Source organism: Schistocerca americana, chromosome 2, assembly GCF_021461395.2.
Source record: "Schistocerca americana isolate TAMUIC-IGC-003095 chromosome 2, iqSchAmer2.1, whole genome shotgun sequence".
In the NCBI taxonomy this organism is placed as follows: domain Eukaryota; kingdom Metazoa; phylum Arthropoda; class Insecta; order Orthoptera; family Acrididae; genus Schistocerca; species Schistocerca americana.
In genome coordinates, this window is record NC_060120.1 from 568,744,842 (window position 1) to 568,765,437 (window position 20,596).

At 39.9% G+C, this 20,596-nt stretch overlaps 2 protein-coding genes across 3 annotated transcripts in view; one reads left to right on the forward strand and one right to left on the reverse strand.

Moving 5' to 3' along the window:
- The window catches only part of LOC124588738 (glyoxylate reductase/hydroxypyruvate reductase-like), a 93,846-nt gene that overhangs the window by 68,102 nt on the left and 5,148 nt on the right, over positions 1-20,596 (forward strand). The window contains exons 4-6 of the mRNA XM_047131492.1: positions 5,448-5,614; positions 12,811-12,975; positions 13,473-13,598. Of these exons, the coding sequence (XP_046987448.1) occupies positions 5,448-5,614; positions 12,811-12,975; positions 13,473-13,598 (458 nt within the window). The remainder of the gene's footprint in view (positions 1-5,447; positions 5,615-12,810; positions 12,976-13,472; positions 13,599-20,596) is intronic.
- Positions 1-20,596, reverse strand: part of LOC124588807 (ragulator complex protein LAMTOR3) — a 107,680-nt gene that overhangs the window by 29,350 nt on the left and 57,734 nt on the right. The gene's annotated exons all lie outside the window — the stretch shown is intronic.

Consider the following 20,596-nt stretch of genomic DNA (forward strand, 5'->3'; position numbering starts at 1 on the left):
ATTTAATTTCAAAAGGTTATTGCCAGACTCCATGGGTGAACTTTGATGAAACATTCTCAACTATTGTTCATCATTCTTTAGTTTGTAAACTGTTAGTTTTAACAGCTGAATTTGATCTTGACACTGAACGCATGAATGTTCAAATCATGCCCCTATGTGGTGAGCTTGATGAAGAAATTTACATCTATCTACCTGAATACTATGTGCAGAAATGGAAGGAGACAGAAGTTAGTAAAATAAAGAAGGAAATTTATAGTCTAAAACAGACATCACACATTTGGTATCAGAAGGTGCAACATTAAGAAAAAATGAAGTTAAAGAACTTAGAATATTATCCATCCATTTATTACAGAATTGAGAAGCAAAATATACTCATTCTAGCTGTTTAGGCAGATGACTTGGTCATCTCCTTGAACAGAAATAATTGGCGGAAGAAAGAACTAAAGAAACAATTAATGAATCAGTTTGAGACAAGAGGTCTTAGCGAACGCAGTAAGTATCTTGGCATGAGAGCAAAAGGAGACAGAATGCAAGGAATGATTAGCATTAATCATGGCAAATATGCTGTAAAAAGTACTCAAGAAATTTGGCATGGAAGACTGCAATCTGGTTGCATATCTTCTCAAACCTGGTTTGAAGCTACAGCTGTGTGAAGGAATAACTTACAGATGAGGAACAACTTGTGTTACACCACATTCTTTATTAGCAAGCTGATGAGTCACTCCTATATTTGGCTTAAGGCACAAGGGCAGACATTTCATATGCTGTGGGGACTATAAGCAAGTTCAACTCTCAATTATAAAAAAAAACTCACTGGGCAGCAGTCAAACAAATTATGTGATATATCACAGGCACATTCAATGTAGGACTTCAAATTATGTGATATATCAAAGGAACATTCAGTGTAGGACTAACTTTCTAAATAAGTGGATCAACAAAAATTTAAGGCTTCTATGATGGTGATTATACACCAGATCTCAGTCAACAATAGGCTACATTTTAAGTTAACTGGGACAGCAATCTAATGAAGTTCAAAATAGCAACAAATGATATCCTATCAGCTACAGACATTGAATACAGTGCCCTATCAACAACAGTGAAAGAGGCAATGTACCTTAAGCATTTGCTGCACAAATTGTGAAAAACCAGTAGGTGTATTCTGTGATAATTGAAAAGCCATTAATGAGGCACTGCTAAATCTGAGAGGTTGTTATTGCAAGAAAGTTCAGAATCGCTTTGATCAGTAGCAACTAGCAGCAGACTGATTTTTTGACAAAGGCTCTCTCAAAGGTGGTTGTTGTCATTGAGGTCTTCAGTCCAAAGACTGGTTTGATACAGCTCTTTATGCTACTCTATCCTGTGAAAGCCCCTTCATCTCCAAGTAATTACTGCAACCTACATTCTTCTGAATCTGCTTAATGTATTCATCTCTTGTTCTCCTTCTATGATTTTTTACCCTGCATGTTTCCCACCAGTACTAATTTGGTGATCCCTTGATGCCTCAGAATGCATCCTACCAACCAATCCCTTCTTCTGCTCAGGTTGTGCCACAAATTTCTCTTCCCTGCAGTTCTGTTCAGTACTTCCTCTTTAATTACATGATCTACCCATCTAATCTTCAACATTCTTCTGTAGCACCACATTTCAAAAGCTTCTATTCTCTTCTTGTCTGCACTGTTATCATCCATGTTTCACTTCCATACAAGACTATACTCCATACAAATACTTTCAGAAAGGACTTCCTGACACTCAAAGAATCTATACTCGATGTTAACAAATTTCTCTTCTTCAAGATTTCTCAAATATGAAGCATCAGTAATGCTACCAAGCCAAAGAACTTTCAAAGTTCACGAAGTAACATCTTGAGAACTTGTGTGGGTGTTGGGAGCAACTGTGTTTCTTTTTCTTTGCTGACACCTTAAAGTAGTTCATTGTTTTCATCTTTGATCTCTCTTGTAATTATTGTGGAATAAAGAGTTTTGATAATATTTGTTCCTGACAATATGGTATGTAGTTTCATTCATCGTTAGCCAGTAAGTCAACTTTATAATCTCTTAAATACTCTTTGTAGTCAATATCCAAGACATAATTAATGCTCCAAATTGTTGTTGCTGTGTTCTTGGAATTTTTTAATCTTTTGTGCATAGTATGTGGTTTTTGTCTTTATGATGATGTGAAGAAGAATTGTACAATAATGTTTGTACTGCACTTTTAAATCTTGATTATAGTTAGTCCTCTGTATTAAATAAAGTTTTCTCTACATAGAACTAGATACAGTAATAATATTTTTTAGAGGAGAATTAAATTTCTTTACTGCTTTGAGTCTTTGGTAACTACTTCACATTTTTCATCTAAGGAATTTTCTCTGAGTAGTGTAAGAGTAAGCATTTACAATTCTGTGAAATTTTATATTTCACTTCTTAGTTATTCCTGATTTATGTGGATGCTTTATAGCTGCCATTTGACCACCATGGTCAGTCCATGAAAGGCAGTTAAATTTAAAAGTAAATTATCAGTTGCTATTGGAATGTGTCCTATTTTTTTATTGTGAATGTTACTGAGAGTATCAAACCAAAGCCAGACGTCAGTAACTCTAGGTGCCCTTGATCAGGACAGTCAGAGATGAAAGCAATATTGAAACCTTCACTTACATTCACTTTTATTTCTATTAAGTCTTATTAGTACCCTCTAGAATATCTTAATAAAGTTTAAAATATTTCCTGTTAGAGGCCTATAGAGTCAGAACTGATATCTTGTATGCTAGCCAGTCTATTACTGAAGTACAACACTGAAACATTTTTTTCAATTCAGTTCACATAAAGCTCTGTGAACTAGAATGTTGTTATACTTGTTGTAAATATATCCACACCCTATTCCTGCTATACTGCCTTCAGCAATAGGATAATAACTTGCAACCATCTGGGTGCATCTTCCAACCAGCAGGCAGGATGATGTCCACCTTACTCATCTTTGCATAGACCCTAGCCCTATGATGCATGGCTTCTTGCTCTAGTGAGAGGAGCCTCAAATGTGTGGTGCTTGTGGCATACAGATCACAGTGCACCACATTTTACTAGACTGTGATTTATTTTTGGACCAAAGGGTGGCACCTCATTTGCTGTCAGATTTGCCATCTATTTTAGTTGACAAACAAATGTTGTAGACTTTTAAAATTTTGTGAATTGTCTGACTTGTTCCCTGAAATCTTAGGGTGCTGTTCCTAATGTGTTACAGGGTGGCTGGCTCATCTGTGTTTTTGGTAAGTGATCAGCCAGCCACATATTGCTGTGAATCTCTCTTTGTTTTCCTCTAGTCTTATTGTGTTTTAACTGACAGTTTTTGCATGTCTCCCCTTTCGTGGTGCTGTTTTCCATGTTGTGAGCTATTATGATAGAGCCGGTGATTATGAATGAGATTGGGAGAGAGCGAATGTGATGTCATCTCAGTTCGCCTTGTAGTTCTTTTCTCACATTTTAACCATGTTCGTTTCAGTTGATATTCATGTGGGTGCTGACAATCCTGATGTTGAGCACCCCTAACCCCTTAAAAAAACACACACACACACACACACACACACACACACACACACACACACACACACGCCTACAAGCCCCCCCCCCCCCACACACACACACAAATTGCATCTGTTCAATGTCTGTGACTTCCAAACAATGTTATGTTATGCACAATACATCTGTAGAAATATTTTTAAATTTTTCAGTTTTCTGTAGTGATATGAGAAGCTTGTATTTAATAAGGTTCTTAAATTGTGATGGAAAACTCTAAATTTGTTATGATTGTTAGCCTTTGTGTTTGTCCGCTGATTGTTGCAGCTATAATCATTCTGCAACTTCTTTCAGGAACATTTGCCTTGAGAAACATAGCAAAAATATTGGAAGTCATAGGGATTGGACAGATGGTGCTTTGATTGCACTGAATGCTTCTGGAAGTTAGTTGTACAAGTAACCTCTTATTGGAGACATTTAGATGTACAACCTGCAAGATGCTGTGTAATCATGAGAGGGTCAACACATAAAACATGTGATGCCCCACTTTTTTCACATTAAGAATCCAGACTGTTATTGACACCACCAATGATCACTTTATGATCTTCATTATCAAGAGCTTTCCTCAGAGAGCCTAAATCACAGGTGACATCACTAATCCCAGCTCTTAACCTAAAAATACTAGTTAGCTGGAATAGAGATGCTTTTCAAGAAATCTAGACTAGAGCTAGCAAACTTGCAATATCTCTGGTATCTGCTGCCCCTCTGCCAGGTTTGGCCACAGTCCAGTCATTTACCCCATTCCTGACCTTACTGATGTCAAATGCAGCTCTTGGCAGTTTTAATAAATAAAAATATTATTTATTTTTCAGTCCCTGTTGCATCATTATTATTGTTATTGTTAGTTTTGATCTTGCTGGATCATCTTCATATCAGTATAGATGCATCAGCAACCCATTGTGTCTGTATCAGAATCACATATCAGGATACTGTACTACATAGGTCTGAAGGTTATTGAGGAAGATTGAAATTAGTCATATTGTAAAATAAATAAAAGTGCAACTGGAACTGAAAAATAAACAATATATTTAAATTGTTTTAAATTTCAATGCAGTTGCTGTATTATTGTATTGAAAATTTGGATATAGCATTCTAATTCTGCAAGTGCTACTGCCAGTTCAGCTATGTTTTTTAAACAAGTCACTCTTTCTCCATTAGTGTGAAGAGATACATTCAACTACTACAATGCAAAAGGCTGCTCACATCTCCATTCAAGCCTGTTTCTTATAGCATCCCACATAAGAAAAGCGAAGGGAGACTTCACTCCCTGAAACATCATGTTGAAAGATTTGAACTGAAACGAACATTAATATTTATAGTCTCAGAAATTTGGCAATAAATTCCATATATAAAATTATTGAATAAACAACAGTGCTAATGAATATCTTTTGATTAGCTCAACATCCTCCTGCTCTGCTACATAATAATTTTCCACATTGATAATTGTCACTGTTGTAAATGATAGCACATCCAGAATTAATTGGTAAAGCCTATTCACATCTCCATCTTGTCCCACTGTAGAACTGGTAAACAAGCTTAACAGTACTGTTGTAAGACTGACACTGAAGAACCTCTGGACGTTTTACCTCCTAGTAGTCAAGAATGAAATTATGGGGATCATGTTTGTTTTAAATTGTTGATAATGTGCATAGTAATATGGAATGTATGGTAGGTATTTCTAGATCAGGCCATTATTTGTTATTTAAATTCAAATAGTTTCTTCAACCATGAAAGATACTAAATTTTCAAAAGAAAATGCATAATATATTGTACAGTTTGTATTTTTTCTCTCCAGTCTCAGATATAATGTAAAATTGTGTACAATTTTTAAGTTGTGCATACAGTGACCCATTAGAAGTGAAATGTGTTATATTTGTGCAGCAAGCAGTGGGAGACTAGTGAACCACAATGGATGCTGGGTCAAGACTTTCAGGAATCAACAGTAGGTATTGTTGGTCTCGGAGGCATTGGCCAAGCCATAGCTAGAAGAGTTAAGGGATTTGATATTGCACGATTACTGTACACTGGGCATTCACCTAAACCTGAAGGTGAGATTTAATATAAGTAGCAAAATGTAAAATATAAAAAGCAATTACACAATCAAAATTACAGGAAATTGTGGCACCAAATGCATATAAATTATTATTTATAGTAAGTAAGTTAATATTAATTTATGAATAGCAGTTCAGCTAATTTGATTATCTATGTAGTTCAAAAGTACTCCTCATGATCTTGTGTGTGTGTGTGTGTGTGTGTGTGTGTGTGTGTTTTTTATTTTTTTTTATTTTACTGTGGATACCCCCTCCCCCCTCACACACACACACACACACACACACACACACACACACACACACACACACACACACATATATATATATATATATATATATATATATATATATATATATATATATATATATATATATATATAAAACAAAGATGATGTGACTTACCAAATGAAAGTGCTGGCAGGTCGACAGACACACAAACATACACACAAAATTCAAGCTTTCGCAACAAACTGTTGCCTCATCAGGAAAGAGGGAAGGAGAGGGAAAGACGAAAGGAAGTGGGTTTTAAGGGAGAGGGTAAGGAGTCATTCCAATCCCGGGAGCGGAAAGACTTACCTTAGGGGGAAAAAAGGACGGGTATACACTCGCACACACACACATATCCATCCACACATATACAGACACAAGCAGACATATTTAAAGACAAAGAGTTTGGGCAGAGATGTCAGTCGAGGCAGAAGTGCAGAGGCAAAGATGTTGTTGAATGACAGGTGAGGTATGAGTGGCGGCAACTTGAAATTAGCGGAGATTGAGGCCTGGTGGATAACGGGAAGAGAGGATATATTGAAGAGCAAGTTCCCATCTCCGGAGTTCGGATAGGTTGGTGTTAGTGGGAAGTATCCAGATAACCCGGACGTTGTAACACTGTGCCAAGATGTGCTGGCCGTGCACCAAGGCATGTTTAGCCACAGGGTGATCCTCATTACCAACAAACACTGTCTGCTTGTGTCCATTCATGCGAATGGACAGTTTGTTGCTGGTCATTCCCACATAGAATGCGTCACAGTGTAGGCAGGTCAGTTGGTAGATCACGTGAGTGCTTTCACACGTGGCTCTGCCTTTGATCGTGTACACCTTCCGGGTTACAGGACTGGAGTAGGTGGTGGTGGGAGGGTGCATGGGACAGGTTTTACACCGGGGGCGGTTACAAGGGTAGGAGCCAGAGGGTAGGGAAGGTGGTTTGGGGATTTCATAGGGATGAACTAAGAGGTTACGAAGGTTAGGTGGACGGCGGAAAGACACTCTTGGTGGAGTGGGGAGGATTTCATGAAGGATGGATCTCATTTCTGGGCAGGATTTTAGGAAGTCGTATCCCTGCTGGAGAGCCACATTCAGAATCTGATCCAGTCCCGGAAAGTATCCTGTCACAAGTGGGGCACTTTTGTGGTTCTTCTGTGGGAGGTTCTGGGTTTGAGAGGATGAGGAAGTTGCTCTGGTTATTTGCTTCTGTACCAGGTCGGGAGGGTAGTTGCGGGATGCGAAAGCTGTTGTCAGGTTGTTGGTGTAATGCTTCAGGGATTCCGGACTGGAGCAGATTCGTTTGCCACGAAGACCTAGGCTGTAGGGAAGGGACCGTTTGATGTGGAATGGGTGGCAGCTGTCGTAATGGAGGTACTGTTGCTTGTTGGTGGGTTTGATGTGGACGGACGTGTGAAGCTGGCCATTGGACAGGTGGAGGTCAACATCAAGGAAAGTGGCATGGGATTTGGTGTATGTGGTGTTGTCTGAAAGCTGACGCAGTCCCTCAGCCACATACTCCCGACGATCAAGTACCACGGTCGTGGAACCCTTGTCCGCCGGAAGAATGATGATGGACCGGTCAGCCTTCAGATCACGGATAGCCTGGGCTTCAGCAGTGGTGATGTTGGGAGTAGGATTAAGGTTTTTTAAGAAGGATTGAGAGGCAAGGCTGGAAGTCAGAAATTCCTGGAAGGTTTGGAGAGGGTGATTTTGAGGAAGAGGAGGTGGGTCCCGCTGTGACGGAGGACGGAACTGTTCCAGGCAGGGTTCAATTTGGATAGTGTCTTGGGGAGTTGGATCATTAGGGGTAGGATTAGGATCATTTTTCTTCATGGCAAAGTGATACTTCCAGCAGAGAGTACGAGTGTAGGACAGTAAATCTTTGACGAGGGCTGTTTGGTTGAATCTGGGAGTGGGGCTGAAGGTGAGGCCTTTGGATAGGACAGAGGTTTCAGATTGGGAGAGAGGTTTGGAGGAAAGGTTAACTACTGAATTAGGGTGTTGTGGTGCCAGATTGTGTTGCTTGGAATTTTGAGGTTTTTGGAGGGAGTGGAGCTGGAAGTGGGAGACTGAGTAGATGGGAGAGACTGGGTTTGTGTGCAATGAGAGGTGGTTGAGGTTTGCTGGAAAGGTTGTGAAGGGTGAGTGAGTTGCCTTTCCGGAGGTGGGAAACCAGGAGATTGGATAGTTTTTTGAGGTGAAGGGTGGCATGCTGCTCTAATTTGCGGTTGGCCTGTAGGAGGATGCTCTGAATAGCCGGTGTGGATGTGGGAGAGGAAAGATTGAGGACTTTTATTGCAGTGTTTGTTGGTAATGAGGATCACCCTGTGGCTAAACATGCCTTGGTGCACGGCCAGCACATCTTGGCACAGTGTTACACCGTCCGGGTTATCTGGATACTTCCCACTAACACCAACCTATCCGAACTCCGGAGATGGGAACTTGCTCTTCAATATATCCTCTCTTCCCGTTATCCACCAGGCCTCAATCTCCGCTAATTTCAAGTTGCCGCCACTCATACCTCACCTGTCATTCAACAACATCTTTGCCTCTGCACTTCTGCCTCGACTGACATCTCTGCCCAAACTCTTTGTCTTTAAATATGTCTGCTTGTGTCTGTATATGTGTGGATGGATATGTGTGTGTGTGCGAGTGTATACCCGTCCTTTTTTCCCCCTAAGGTAAGTCTTTCCGCTCCCGGGATTGGAATGACTCCTTACCCTCTCCCTTAAAACCCACATCCTTTCGTCTTTCCCTCTCCTTCCCTCTTTCCTGATGAGGCAACAGTTTGTTGCGAAAGCTTGAATTTTGTGTGTATGTTTGTGTTTGTTTGTGTGTCTGTCGACCTGCCAGCACTTTCATTTGGTAAGTCACATCATCTTTGTTTTTAGATATATATTTCCTACGTGGAATGTTTCCCTCTATTATAACCATATATATATTCATTAACTAACAAAACTGTTGAAATTGGTTGCAGATCTAGTCAAGATAGTTAAATTATGAGGTTTGGGGCTAATGCTATAACAGGGTGGGGAGACTATCTCAGCATGTACTGTTTTAAAATGTAACGAAATGCAAGCTTTTCTTCATCACTTTGGTCAGGAAAATGTGATGCTGGAATTCAGTTGATTCCTAGAAGAATTAGACACTTCTGATAACATCTGGTTTTGTTTTTCTTCTTTTTTTTAACAAAAGATCAATAATAATAGATGAAGTGGTTCACAGAAAGGTTGGCTGCGTAGATGTATAACAGTACCTGGAAATTTATGTGTAAACAGCTAAAGAAAATGATGCTTGTAGATTTGACGGAGTTAGGCAATGGAACAGTGTCATCATAATTACTTACTATTGCAGCATCATTGGCTGTCTTTTTTTCTTTGGTTATTCCTTTTCTAAGACTTACGTGTTGTGACTTGAATCTGTAACCAGAAATTATAGGATGCATGATGATTTACTTTTGAAATGTGTAATCTCTGTTACATGTTGGTTATGAAATTGTACACCATTACAGCCATTACAGGCCATCTGCAAGTTTCTTGGCTTGATTGCAATGTAACATGGCTGCCTCAACATTAAAAGATTAATATTCAGCTGAAGCTGATGAGTTATGCTAGTAAGATTGTAGGAGAAGTAAAATATGGCAAAGTCATCAACAAGCAGCTAATTTTGAATTAGGCTTAATGCTGTATAATAATTACTGTGAATGCTGCACCAATTAAAATACACCCTTGAGGCGTGTCAGTCTCTCATTCGGTAATCACAGACAAGACACTGAGACGGACAAGATGTTATGTGCATAATGAACTGCGAGAACCTTTAGAGTCTGGTAGCCAGTTTTATTCTATAATCCCTGTAACCTGCATAGTGTACAACAGCTAAGGACTTAAGATAGGAAGATTGTGTTTCCCCCCAAGGTAAGTCTTTCCGCTCCCGGGATTGGAATGACTCCTTACCCTCTCCCTTAAAACCCACATCCTTTCGTCTTTCCCTCTCCTTCCCTCTTTCCTGATGAAGCAACCTTAGGTTGAGAAAGCTTGAAATTTGTGTGAGTGTTTGCGGCGGGGTCAGAGATTTTCTCTGCCTCGTGATGACTGGGTGTTGTGTGCTGTCCTTAGGTTACTTAGGTTTAAGTAGTTCTAAGTTCTAGGGGACTGATGACCATAGCCGTTAAGTCCCATAGTGCTCAGAGCCATTTGTGTGTGTGTTTTCTATTGTGTCTATATACCAGCACTTTCTCGTTTGGTAAGTCACAGCATCTTTGTTTTTTAATATATTTTTTCCATGTGGAATGTTTCTTTCTATTATATATATAAGCACACTTCATCTTCATGCACACATGACCGCCATCTCCAGCTGGTCCGAACTGCCTGTCAGAAATGCCAGTCTTTTGTGTGTGTGTGTGTGTGTGTGTGTGTGTGTGTGTGTGTCTGTCTGTCTGTCTGTCTGTCTGTCTGTCTGTCTGCAACTTAACATGTCTTCTTTACGGTAAGTAGCAATCTATCTTTTCCTTACATTGTTGATACTCCAACTGATTATTCTATCAAATACTTAGATGCACTCCAGTTCAGACAGTCTCGCTTCAGTACTGACTCATCGACCTGTAGCACTACCACAGAAAAGTAGCCACAAGTGCTTCATTTTTGGACTTGAGCGAATTGTATAAGCTACAGTTGCCAGAGCCAAATGTATTGTTTCTACATAAACCATGTTAGTGATAGCTGTCTGTTCAACAGTAGTTATTTCTATATTTGCTACTTGACAAAAATCTCAATGTAGAAATGACACTGTAGAAATGGCAATGACAACAGACATGTACAGTCACAGGCAGAGAGAAAGGCTTCTTCTCATAGGCAGGACAAAGAAACGAGAGGTAGGAGAACCCATGTACCTGTCCCAGTTAATTCTTAAGAAGTTTTTCTTTATTATTTTTTTCAGTTAGTTTCTGTGTCCCCTGTTGTGCCTATGTCCTTGGTGGAGAATCATTTCGGCACCCCCCCCCCCCCCCCTCCTCTCTCCCTATGGTCCTACAGCCAAGTCAGTTTACATGTTAATCAGATAAGTGTCCCAAAAACAACAACACATTTTTAAAACAGTTGCCTGTGTTCCAAATATATAATTCGTGTAAATTTTAAACATGTAGGGTGATGAGCACAATCAAAACTGGCAAGCAACAAAAAAGAAAGAGGAAGATGGAGAGGGAGGAGGTGGAGAGAGAGAGAGAGAGAGAGAGGCCAATTATCAGTCAAAATTAAATTCTTGTTTTCTCAGCCAGGTGTCAACCATGATCAGTGAGCCTCAGTAAAAAGTTTAAAAGGGCAGACATCAGTAGCAGTGAAATGCAAACAGGTCATTGCGCACAAAATTCAACCAGATGTTAAAAGCTGGTTAACTGCCATTGATATTCATATGTGCCGATAAGAACACAGTACAGCCACTTATTGCCAGCATTTACCCCCTGCTGCCAGTGAGGTTGTTGTGGGTGTAGTTAATCAATGCGAAAAATGATCGTACCAGTGAAAAGCAACAAATTGCAGATGGATGGTTTCATGGCAAAATAGGAGTAAGCCACAGAAGACAACATTCATTATCCACAACTTCATGTTCATTAACTGTTTGAAAGACAAATAAATTAAATGAGACTTAACTTTTATAAATTCAGTAGTGTGTTGAGACAGATTCAACACTTTTTAATCGAGTATTGCTATTGTAAACATTTTAAGCTTGAGTACGAATAGCAAATCCAGGATTGAAATGTTGGAATTATGCAATTGTATTCCTGCCCCCCTCTCCCCCTCCCACAAACAACCACACAAGTCCTGGGAAAATCAACACACTGGGAAAACAATTTGCATAAGGCAATGATCACAGTAAAGCTGAAATGAAGGCCCCGAAGTGTTCACATACTTCAGAGTGCTTATATTATTGTATTGTCTTTGCATTCTGCTGACACACAAACAGTGAAAGCACAACACCTCCAAAATTATTCACTGCATAGGAATACCATTTGTGGTTACATTTTGGACAATACCATCCCCCTTACAAGTGATAAATCTGGAGTCAATCCTTTTTTGTGTCAATATAGCAAGGACTGTTCTGGCAGAATGTAAATAGTTTAGGAGTAAAGACAACCCAGTTACCAAATAGCTGAAGGCTTGAGTTGTAGACAGGCGTACACACAAAATACAGTAATACTTTCTTTCACAAGCTAGAGTACAAGCGCGCCCCCATACATACACACACACACACACACACACACACACACACACTCTCTCTCTCTCTCTCTCTCTCTCTCTGTATGACTGTACGTCCAGCTGTCAAAATGTAAGTGTACAGGTGTGTGTGTGTGTGTGTGTGTGTGTGTGTGTGTGTGTGTGAGAGAGAGAGAGAGAGAGAGAGAGAGAGAGAGAGAGAGTCAAATGCTTCTGGTTTTCTGTATCAGGTTGATAATGCTCTTATCCACAAATGAAGATGCACTCCACTGTACAGTGTAGAAAGTCAAGTGTATTTGCTTTACTGTCCTGAACCCCATTAACAGTTTTTGGGATGAAGTAGACTACTAAATGAATTTGCTTGAAAAACTGGCAACACCCCTTCATTAGAGGAAATAAATTCCACATTTGTTGCATCAGCATCATTATGCTTGGTGTTGGGAAAACCAATCTTGGAATTACATGCTGAAACAGTAGCCAAAAGGATCTCATCCATACTATTAATTTCAGAGATACTGACTGTGGAATGAACAGTACTGCCTATGCAGAAATCTTTAGCTAAGTATAAGGATATGAAACTCATAGTATTATTTTACAAGTAGTTTAGAAACAGCTCTTTGTACAGTGACACTGAAGCATGACTGCAATCTTATACTCATTTTAAAATTTAGCATACTGTAAATACTTTGTTACTTGACACTAACATTTTTCATTTCTTTACAGGGGAAGCATTAAATGCAGAGTTTGTATCTCTTGATGAACTACTTAAACAGAGTGATTTTGTCTTTTTGGCTTGTTCTCTGAACAGTGAAACTGTAAATCTTATAGATAAAGAGGCATTAGGAAAAATGAAATCAAATGCAATTCTAGTGAATGTTAGTCGTGGAGGTATGTTTAATTTGATTATTTTTAGTATGTTTCAGTATTAATATAAAATTTTACAGTGCTCATCTCATATACTTCCAGTAACAATGATTTTCTTCCATCTGTACCACCAGTGATGCCTGTATTATAAATAACCTAATTGCTGCCTTGATATTACTCTACCACTTTTATCAAAGTTTCTGAAGAATTAATGCTATGTGCTTTGTCAAAAGGGAGCACTTTGCAGTACTTGTAGTGATTCTGGAAGTTTAGAACTACCACTGATTATGCCAGAATGTAAAGCAATGAAATCTATGTTCCACAAGACAAGTACCAGCCAAAAAAGCACACATGTATTTCCATACAATTCTATCATGTTATCTGAGCCAGTTCCTTTATTTTAGTATTGCAGTTTTATTTTTATTTTGCACTATTCTGTTGTTGGTGTCCCTGTTCTTGGTTATCAGTTTAGTCCAACCCATTCATTTTTGAATAACAACAAATTTTTAACGTTATTTTAGGCGTCATTGACCAAGAAGCTTTGATTGAAGCCCTTGAAAGTCGCAAGATATGGGGTGCGGGGCTCGATGTTATGACTCCAGAACCACTGCCTAGTGACCACCGCCTTTTGTCTATCCCCAACTGTGGTAAGCAGCACAGCTATTTTAGCATATTAAAATAAAACATAATTATTGTTAAACAGTGTATTTATGTTTGGATGAAAAAATACAACATAATTCCCATTGTACAACCAAGATTTTCTTGTCATACTTCACAAATAAAGTGTTTCTAAACCTACAGTGCCATGAAAGAATTCCTATATATGATTTTTTAACAGTGAGGCAAAATAATTTTGGCTCAGGATATTCACAATATTCTCATTAAATACATTTGTGATGTAATCGGTCAGGTTGCTTTCAATTGGGCTCCACTTTTATTGATATCAATTGCTGAGGGACACTGGTGTGCTGTTTGTCAAGCAATGACAATTCATACAAATATATTTCAAGACATTTAATGGAGAGACAAGTGAGGAAGAAAAGAAAGCAATAATTACTTCATTGCAAAGAAGGCCATTTACTAGTCGGGGTTGGTGCTAATAGTTTACTGAACAAAGCACATGCCCATAGCATCTATGAATAACAGCAGGATTGCCACACGTTCTGGAAATCAGGGAATTTCAAACACGTTGGGGAAATCACGGAAATAGGGGGGGGGCGGGGGGGGAACACTGAAAAAATTTCATTTTTGTCTCAGTAGATGAAATGGTTTGTTTACTGAGGTATCAGGCATCTTTGCTGGCTGGGTGCAGCTGAGTACATGCATTGCTTCCGTACTCCCTCATTCTTACTGCTTCTCCCCTTTCAGTCACTTCCCTCAGCTTGCAGTCGTGCCATCACCATTTCTTGCCACTAGCCTAGCAGCTGCCAGTGTGAGGCAGGGAGGTGTGAGGAGTGATTTGTTTGGATCTGATTCTAGGAGACTGTAGGCGGCAGTCGTGTGCATGAGCTATGTCTGAGTGATTGTGTGTGTGTGTGCGCTCTCATTTTCTGACGAAAGCTATGGCTGAAAATTTAGTTATGAGAGTGAGATAGTCTTTTCAAAGTGTCTGTCTGTGGCTCAGCAATCATCGTTATAGTCAGTTGCTGCCTATTCTCATTATTATTGAGTCTCAGAGTATTTGAACAAGTTATCTGTTGCATGGATTGATCACTGTGGTCTCATTCCATCAACATGCTGTCTGTGGCCACATGAGTGGATTTCCGCAACAGGCCAAAACCACTGGCCATTTCTGTGGGTATCTGTAACGGATCGCGCTTGCTGATCTGAAGCCATTTGGTTCCCACTAATGTGCAGGCCCTGCCCATTGGATCTAGTCTCATTGCTCTTCCTGCAGGCTGGGTCTGTTTGTGTGTGGCGTAATGCAGTAGATTTTCATGGTTTGTCCATGGACCCAGGACTGTGGTGCTCCTCAGCAGGCCAGAGGCCATGACCGATGGATTTCAGGAATTGCAAATGTCTCACACTTTGTACAGTGTGCGGTTTTATAGACATTTTATTGATTCTAGTACATTCTGGCACTTCAAAAGTAGTTTATATGTTAGACTGTATGGATAATAAGAAGAAGAAAATTGTGAGTCACTGGCGGTTTGTATGCTATGTACTCTTATATTTCTCGAAATGAAAATCGTACAATACCTGTAAAATAATAGATGCAACACACTGGGTAATGACCGACAGTAATGAACATAATAAAACCAATATTTTATTGGTGGTCACCCACAGTGTTGGTTTACACAATTGTTCCCTGCCTTATACACCTTTCAAGAGGCCTACTTTTTTCTGAAATCATTGAAGGTATTTTAACTGTCTTGCAGCTCCAAGGAAATGCGTATTTTTGTCACCAAATGTGTTGTGTTTTATTGAAACAAAATAACATCAGTGGTCTTACTGAAAGACACATACCATTTGGTTTGCTGTTTCCATATAATAATAGTCCATTGCAAAAGATCCAGAATGATATTTTCACTCTGCAGTGGAGTGTGCACTGATATGAAACTTCCTGGCAGATTAAAACTGTGTGCCCGACCGAGACTCGAACTCGGGACCTTTGCCTTTCGCGGGCAAGTGCTCTACCATCTGAGCTACCGAAGCATGACTCACGCCCGGTACTCACAGCTTTACTTCTGCCAGTATCTCGTCTCCTACCTTCCAAACTTTACAGAAGCTCTCCTGCGAACCTTGCAGAACTAGCACTCCTGAAAGAAAGGATACTGCGGAGACATGGCTTAGCCACAGCCTGGGGGATGTTTCCAGAATGAGATTTTCACTCTGCAGCAGAGAGTGCGCTGATATGAAACTTCCTGGGAGATTAAAACTGTGTGCCCGACCAAGGCTGTGGCTAAGCCATGTCTCCGCAGTATCCTTTCTTTCAGGAGTGCTAGTTCTGCAAGGTTCGCAGGAGAGCTTCTGTAAAGTTTGGAAGGTAGGAGACGAGATACGGGCAGGAGTAAAGCTGTGAGTACCGGGCGTGAGTCGTGCTTCGGTAGCTCAGATGATAGAGCACATGCCCGCGAAAGGCAAAGGTCCCGAGTTCGAGTCTCGGTCGGGCACACAGTTTTAATCTGCCAGGAAGTTTCATTACAAAAGATGTTGATGTTAGAACTTAATATTTTTGCTCACATCAGGAAGTGCCACCTGCTTGCAAGGTATGTTTTTAAAGATATTTCCTTGTTTGCACTATTGTTTCTTGTACCATGGCTGCAAAGATGGGTTGTCAACTTACATCTTAACTTACCCTTGAGATCTCAAAATTTGCCAGGGAAAAATGCTAAAACTTGTGTGGAACTCGGGGAAAAATCAGGGAATTTCACTTGGGGAAACTTGTGGCAACCCTATACAATTACAGGTGAGAGGACAGTCTTGCAAAAGAGGTTAATGTAGACTCAGTGATGCATGACAGTTGCTACTCATTTCGTAGGAAGGTACAGATTGACTTCTAGATATTGTGAAGATATAAATTCATCAGAAAAGTAATACTACAAAAGGCAAGATTAAAAATGAAGTAAATAGGAACAAATTTGGCATCAAAATGCTCATTACTCCAAAGAGATTTGGGGGGGGGGGGGGGGGGGGAGGGGGGGGCAAGAAGAATATTGTAAAGGGGAAGTGCCAAGTACCAGGTAGAAGGTTAAATGGAAGGCCAAAAAATGGTGCCTAGAGTGAAGAAAAAAGATGAACGTGGGCGATACCATGATAGAAAATTGTACATGAAGAAATGGTGAATAGTTATGCACCAAAATCAGGCAACTGACATTCTCCTCATTGCTCTTTCATATCAATGTTGACTATAACATGGCACAACATTACACCCTTATAGAAGTTGAAACCCCTCATGAACCATGGACCTTGCCGTTGGTGGGGAGGCTTGCGTGCCTCAGCGATACAGATAGCCGTACCGTAGATGCAACCACAACGGAGGGGTATCTGTTGAGAGGCCAGACAAACGTGCGGTTCCTGAAGAGGGGCAGCAGCCTTTTCAGTAGTTGCAAGGGCAACAGTCTGGATGATTGACTGATCTGGCCTTGTAACAATAACCAAAACGGCCTTGCTGTGCTGGTACTGCGAACGGCTGAAAGTAAGGGGAAACTACAGCCATAATTTTTCCCGAGGACATGCAGCTTTACTGTATGATTAAATGATGATGGCGTCCTCTTGGGTAAAATATTCCGGAGGTAAAATAGTCCCCCATTCGGATCTCCGGGCGGGGACTACTCAAGAGGATGTCGTTATCAGGAGAAAGAAAACTGGCATTCTACGGATCGGAGCGTGGAATGTCAGATCCCTTAATCAGGCAGGTAGGTTAGAAAATTTAAAAAGGGAAATGGATAGGTTAAAGTTAGATGTAGTGGGAATTAGTGAAGTTCGGTGGCAGGGGGAACAAGACTTCTGGTCAGGTGACTACAGGGTTATAAACACAAAATCAAATAGGGGTAAAGCAGGAGTAGGTTTAATAATGAATAGCAAAATAGGTAAGCGGGTAAACTACTACAAACAGCATATTGAACGCATTATTGTGGCCAAGATAGATACGAAGCCCACCCTACTACAGTAGTACAAGTTTATATGCCAACTAGCACTGCAGATGACGAAGAAATTGAAGAAATGTATGATGAAATAAAAGAAATTATTCAGATAGTGAAGGGAGACGAAAATTTAATAGTCATGGGTGACTGGAATTAGAGTGTAGGAAAAGGGAGAGAAGGAAACGTAGTAGGTGAATATGGATTGGGGCTAAGAAATGAAAGAGGAAGCCGCCTGGTATAATTTTGCACAGAGCACAACATAATCATAGCTAACACTTGGTTTAAGAATCATGAAAGAAGGTTGTATACATGGAAGAACCCTGGAGATACTAAAAGGTATCAGATAGATTATATAATGGTAAGACAGAGATTTAGGAACCAGGTTTTAAATTGTAAGACATTTACAGGGGCAGATGTGGACTCTTGACCACAATCTATTGGTTATGACCTGTAGATTAAAACTGAAGAAACTGCAAAAAGGTGGGAATTTAAGGAGTTGGGACCCGGATAAACTGAAAGAACCAGAGATTGTAGACAGCTTCAGGGAGAGCATTAGGGAACGATTGACAAGAATAGGGGAAAGAAATACGGTAGAAGAAGAATGGGGTAGCTTTGAGGGACAAAATAGTGAAGGTAGCAGAGGATCAAGTAGGTAAAAAGACGAGGGCTACTAGAAATCCTTGGGTAACAGAAGAAATATTGAATTTAATTGATGAAAGGAGAAAATATAAAAATTCAGTAAATGAAGCAGGCAAAAAGGCATACAAACGTCTCAAAAATGAGATCGACAGAAAGTGCAAAATGGCTAAGCAGGGATGGCTAGAGGACAAATGTAAGGATGTAGAGGCTTATCTCACTAGGGGTAAGATAGATACTGCCTACAGGAAAATTAAAGAGACCTTTGGAGAAAGGAGAACCACTTGCATGTATATCAAGAGCTCAGATGGAAACCCAGTTCTAAGCAAAGAAGGGAAAGCAGAAAGGTGGAAGGAGTATATAGAGGGTCTATACAAGGGCGATGTACTTGAGGACAATATTATGGGAATGGAAGAGGATGTAGATGAAGATGAAATGGGAGATATGATACTGCGTGAAGAGTTTGACAGAGCACTGAAAGACCTGAGTCGAAACAAGGCCCCCGGAGTAGACAACATTCCATTGGAACTACTAACGGCCCTGGGAGAGCCAGTCCTGACAAAACTCTACCATCTGGTGAGCAAGATGTATGAAACAGGCGAAATACCGTCAGACTTCAAGAAGAATATAATAATTCCAATCCCAACGAAAGCAGGTGTTGACAGATGTGAAAATTACCGAACTATTAGTTTAATAAGTCACAGCTGCAAAATACTAACACGAATTCTTTACAGACGAATGGAAAAACTAGTAGAAGCCAACCTCGGGGAAGATCAGTTTGGATTCCGTAGAAACAATGGAACACGTGAGGCAATACTGACCTTACGACTTATCTTAGAAGAAAGATTAAGGAAAGGCAAGCCTATGTGTCTAGCATTTGTAGACTTAGAGAAAGCTTTTGACAATGTTGACTGGAATACTCTCTTTCAAATTCTAAAGGCGGCAGGGGTAAAATACAGGGAGCGAAAGGCTATTTACAATTTGTACAGAAACCAGATGGCAGTTATAAGAGTCGAGGGACATGAAAGGGTAGCAGTGGTTGGGAAGGGAGTAAGACAGGGTTGTAGCCTCTCCCCGATGTTGTTCAATCTTTATATTGAGCAAGCAGTAAAGGAAACGAAAGAAAAATTTGGAGTAGGTATTAAAATCCATGGAGAAGAAATAAAAATTTTGAGGTTCGCCGATGACATTGTAATTCTGTCAGAGACAGCAAAGGACTTGGAAGAGCAGTTGAATGGAATGGACAGTGTCTTGAAAGGAGGATATAAGATGAACATCAACAAAAGTAAAACGAGGATAATGGAATGTAGTCGAATTAAGTCGGGTGATGCTGAGGGAATTAGATTAGGAAATGAGACACTTAAAGTAGTAAAGGAGTTTTGCTATTTGGGGAGTAAAATAACTGATGAAGGTCGAAGTAGAGAGGATATAAAATGTAGACTGGCAATGGCAAGGAAAGCGTTTCTGAAGAAGAGAAATTTGTTAACATCGAGTATAGATTTAAGTGTCAGGAAGTCATTTCTGAAAGTATTTGTATGGAGTGTAGCCATGTATGGAAGTGAAACATGGACGATAAATAGTTTGGACAAGAAGACAATAGAAGCTTTCGAAATGTGGTGCTACAGAAGAATGCTAAAGATTAGATGGGTAGATCACATAACTAATGAGGAAGTATTGAATAGGATTGGGGAGAAGAGAAGTTTGTGGCACAACTTGACCAGAAGAAGGGATCGGTTGGTAGGACATGTTCTGAGGCATCAAGGAATCACCAATTTAGTATTGGAGGGCAGCGTGGAGGGTAAAAATCGTAGAGGGAGACCAAGAGATGAATACACTAAGCAGATTCAGAAGGATGTAGGTTGCAGTAGGTACTGGCAGATGAAGAAGCTTGCACAGGATAGAGTAGCATGGAGAGCTGCATCAAACCAGTCTCAGGACTGAAGATCACAACTACAACAACACAGAAGTTGAAGGTGTTGTGAAATTCAGAGTAGACATAAGGTATGTCTTATCTTAAAAGTCTAGTTACTGGTTATAATGCATCTGTTTTTTCACAGATTTTACAGTTGCTATAAAGACAAATGTGGTTAAATGTGTAAAATGCACAAAAAGTAAAGATAGTGTCAGCTGCAGTCATACTTACTTTCCCCCACTTTCTTTCCATTCACTATGTCACTCTTTATGTAAAAACTATTTATTTGTAATTGTTGGGATGGCAAACAGAAAGCTCAAATACGTAGTCATGGAAATACAACTGGTTAAGCACTTACACATTACCTATTGAAATCGGTGTATCATATACACTGCACACTAGAAGGTCCTCTCAGTGGAGCAGTAAGAAAGAAGCCTTTTCTTCATTGAATTATCTCCTATTCATGATCAATTGATGAGGGCTTTATCTAGCATTTTTAGTGAAAAGATGT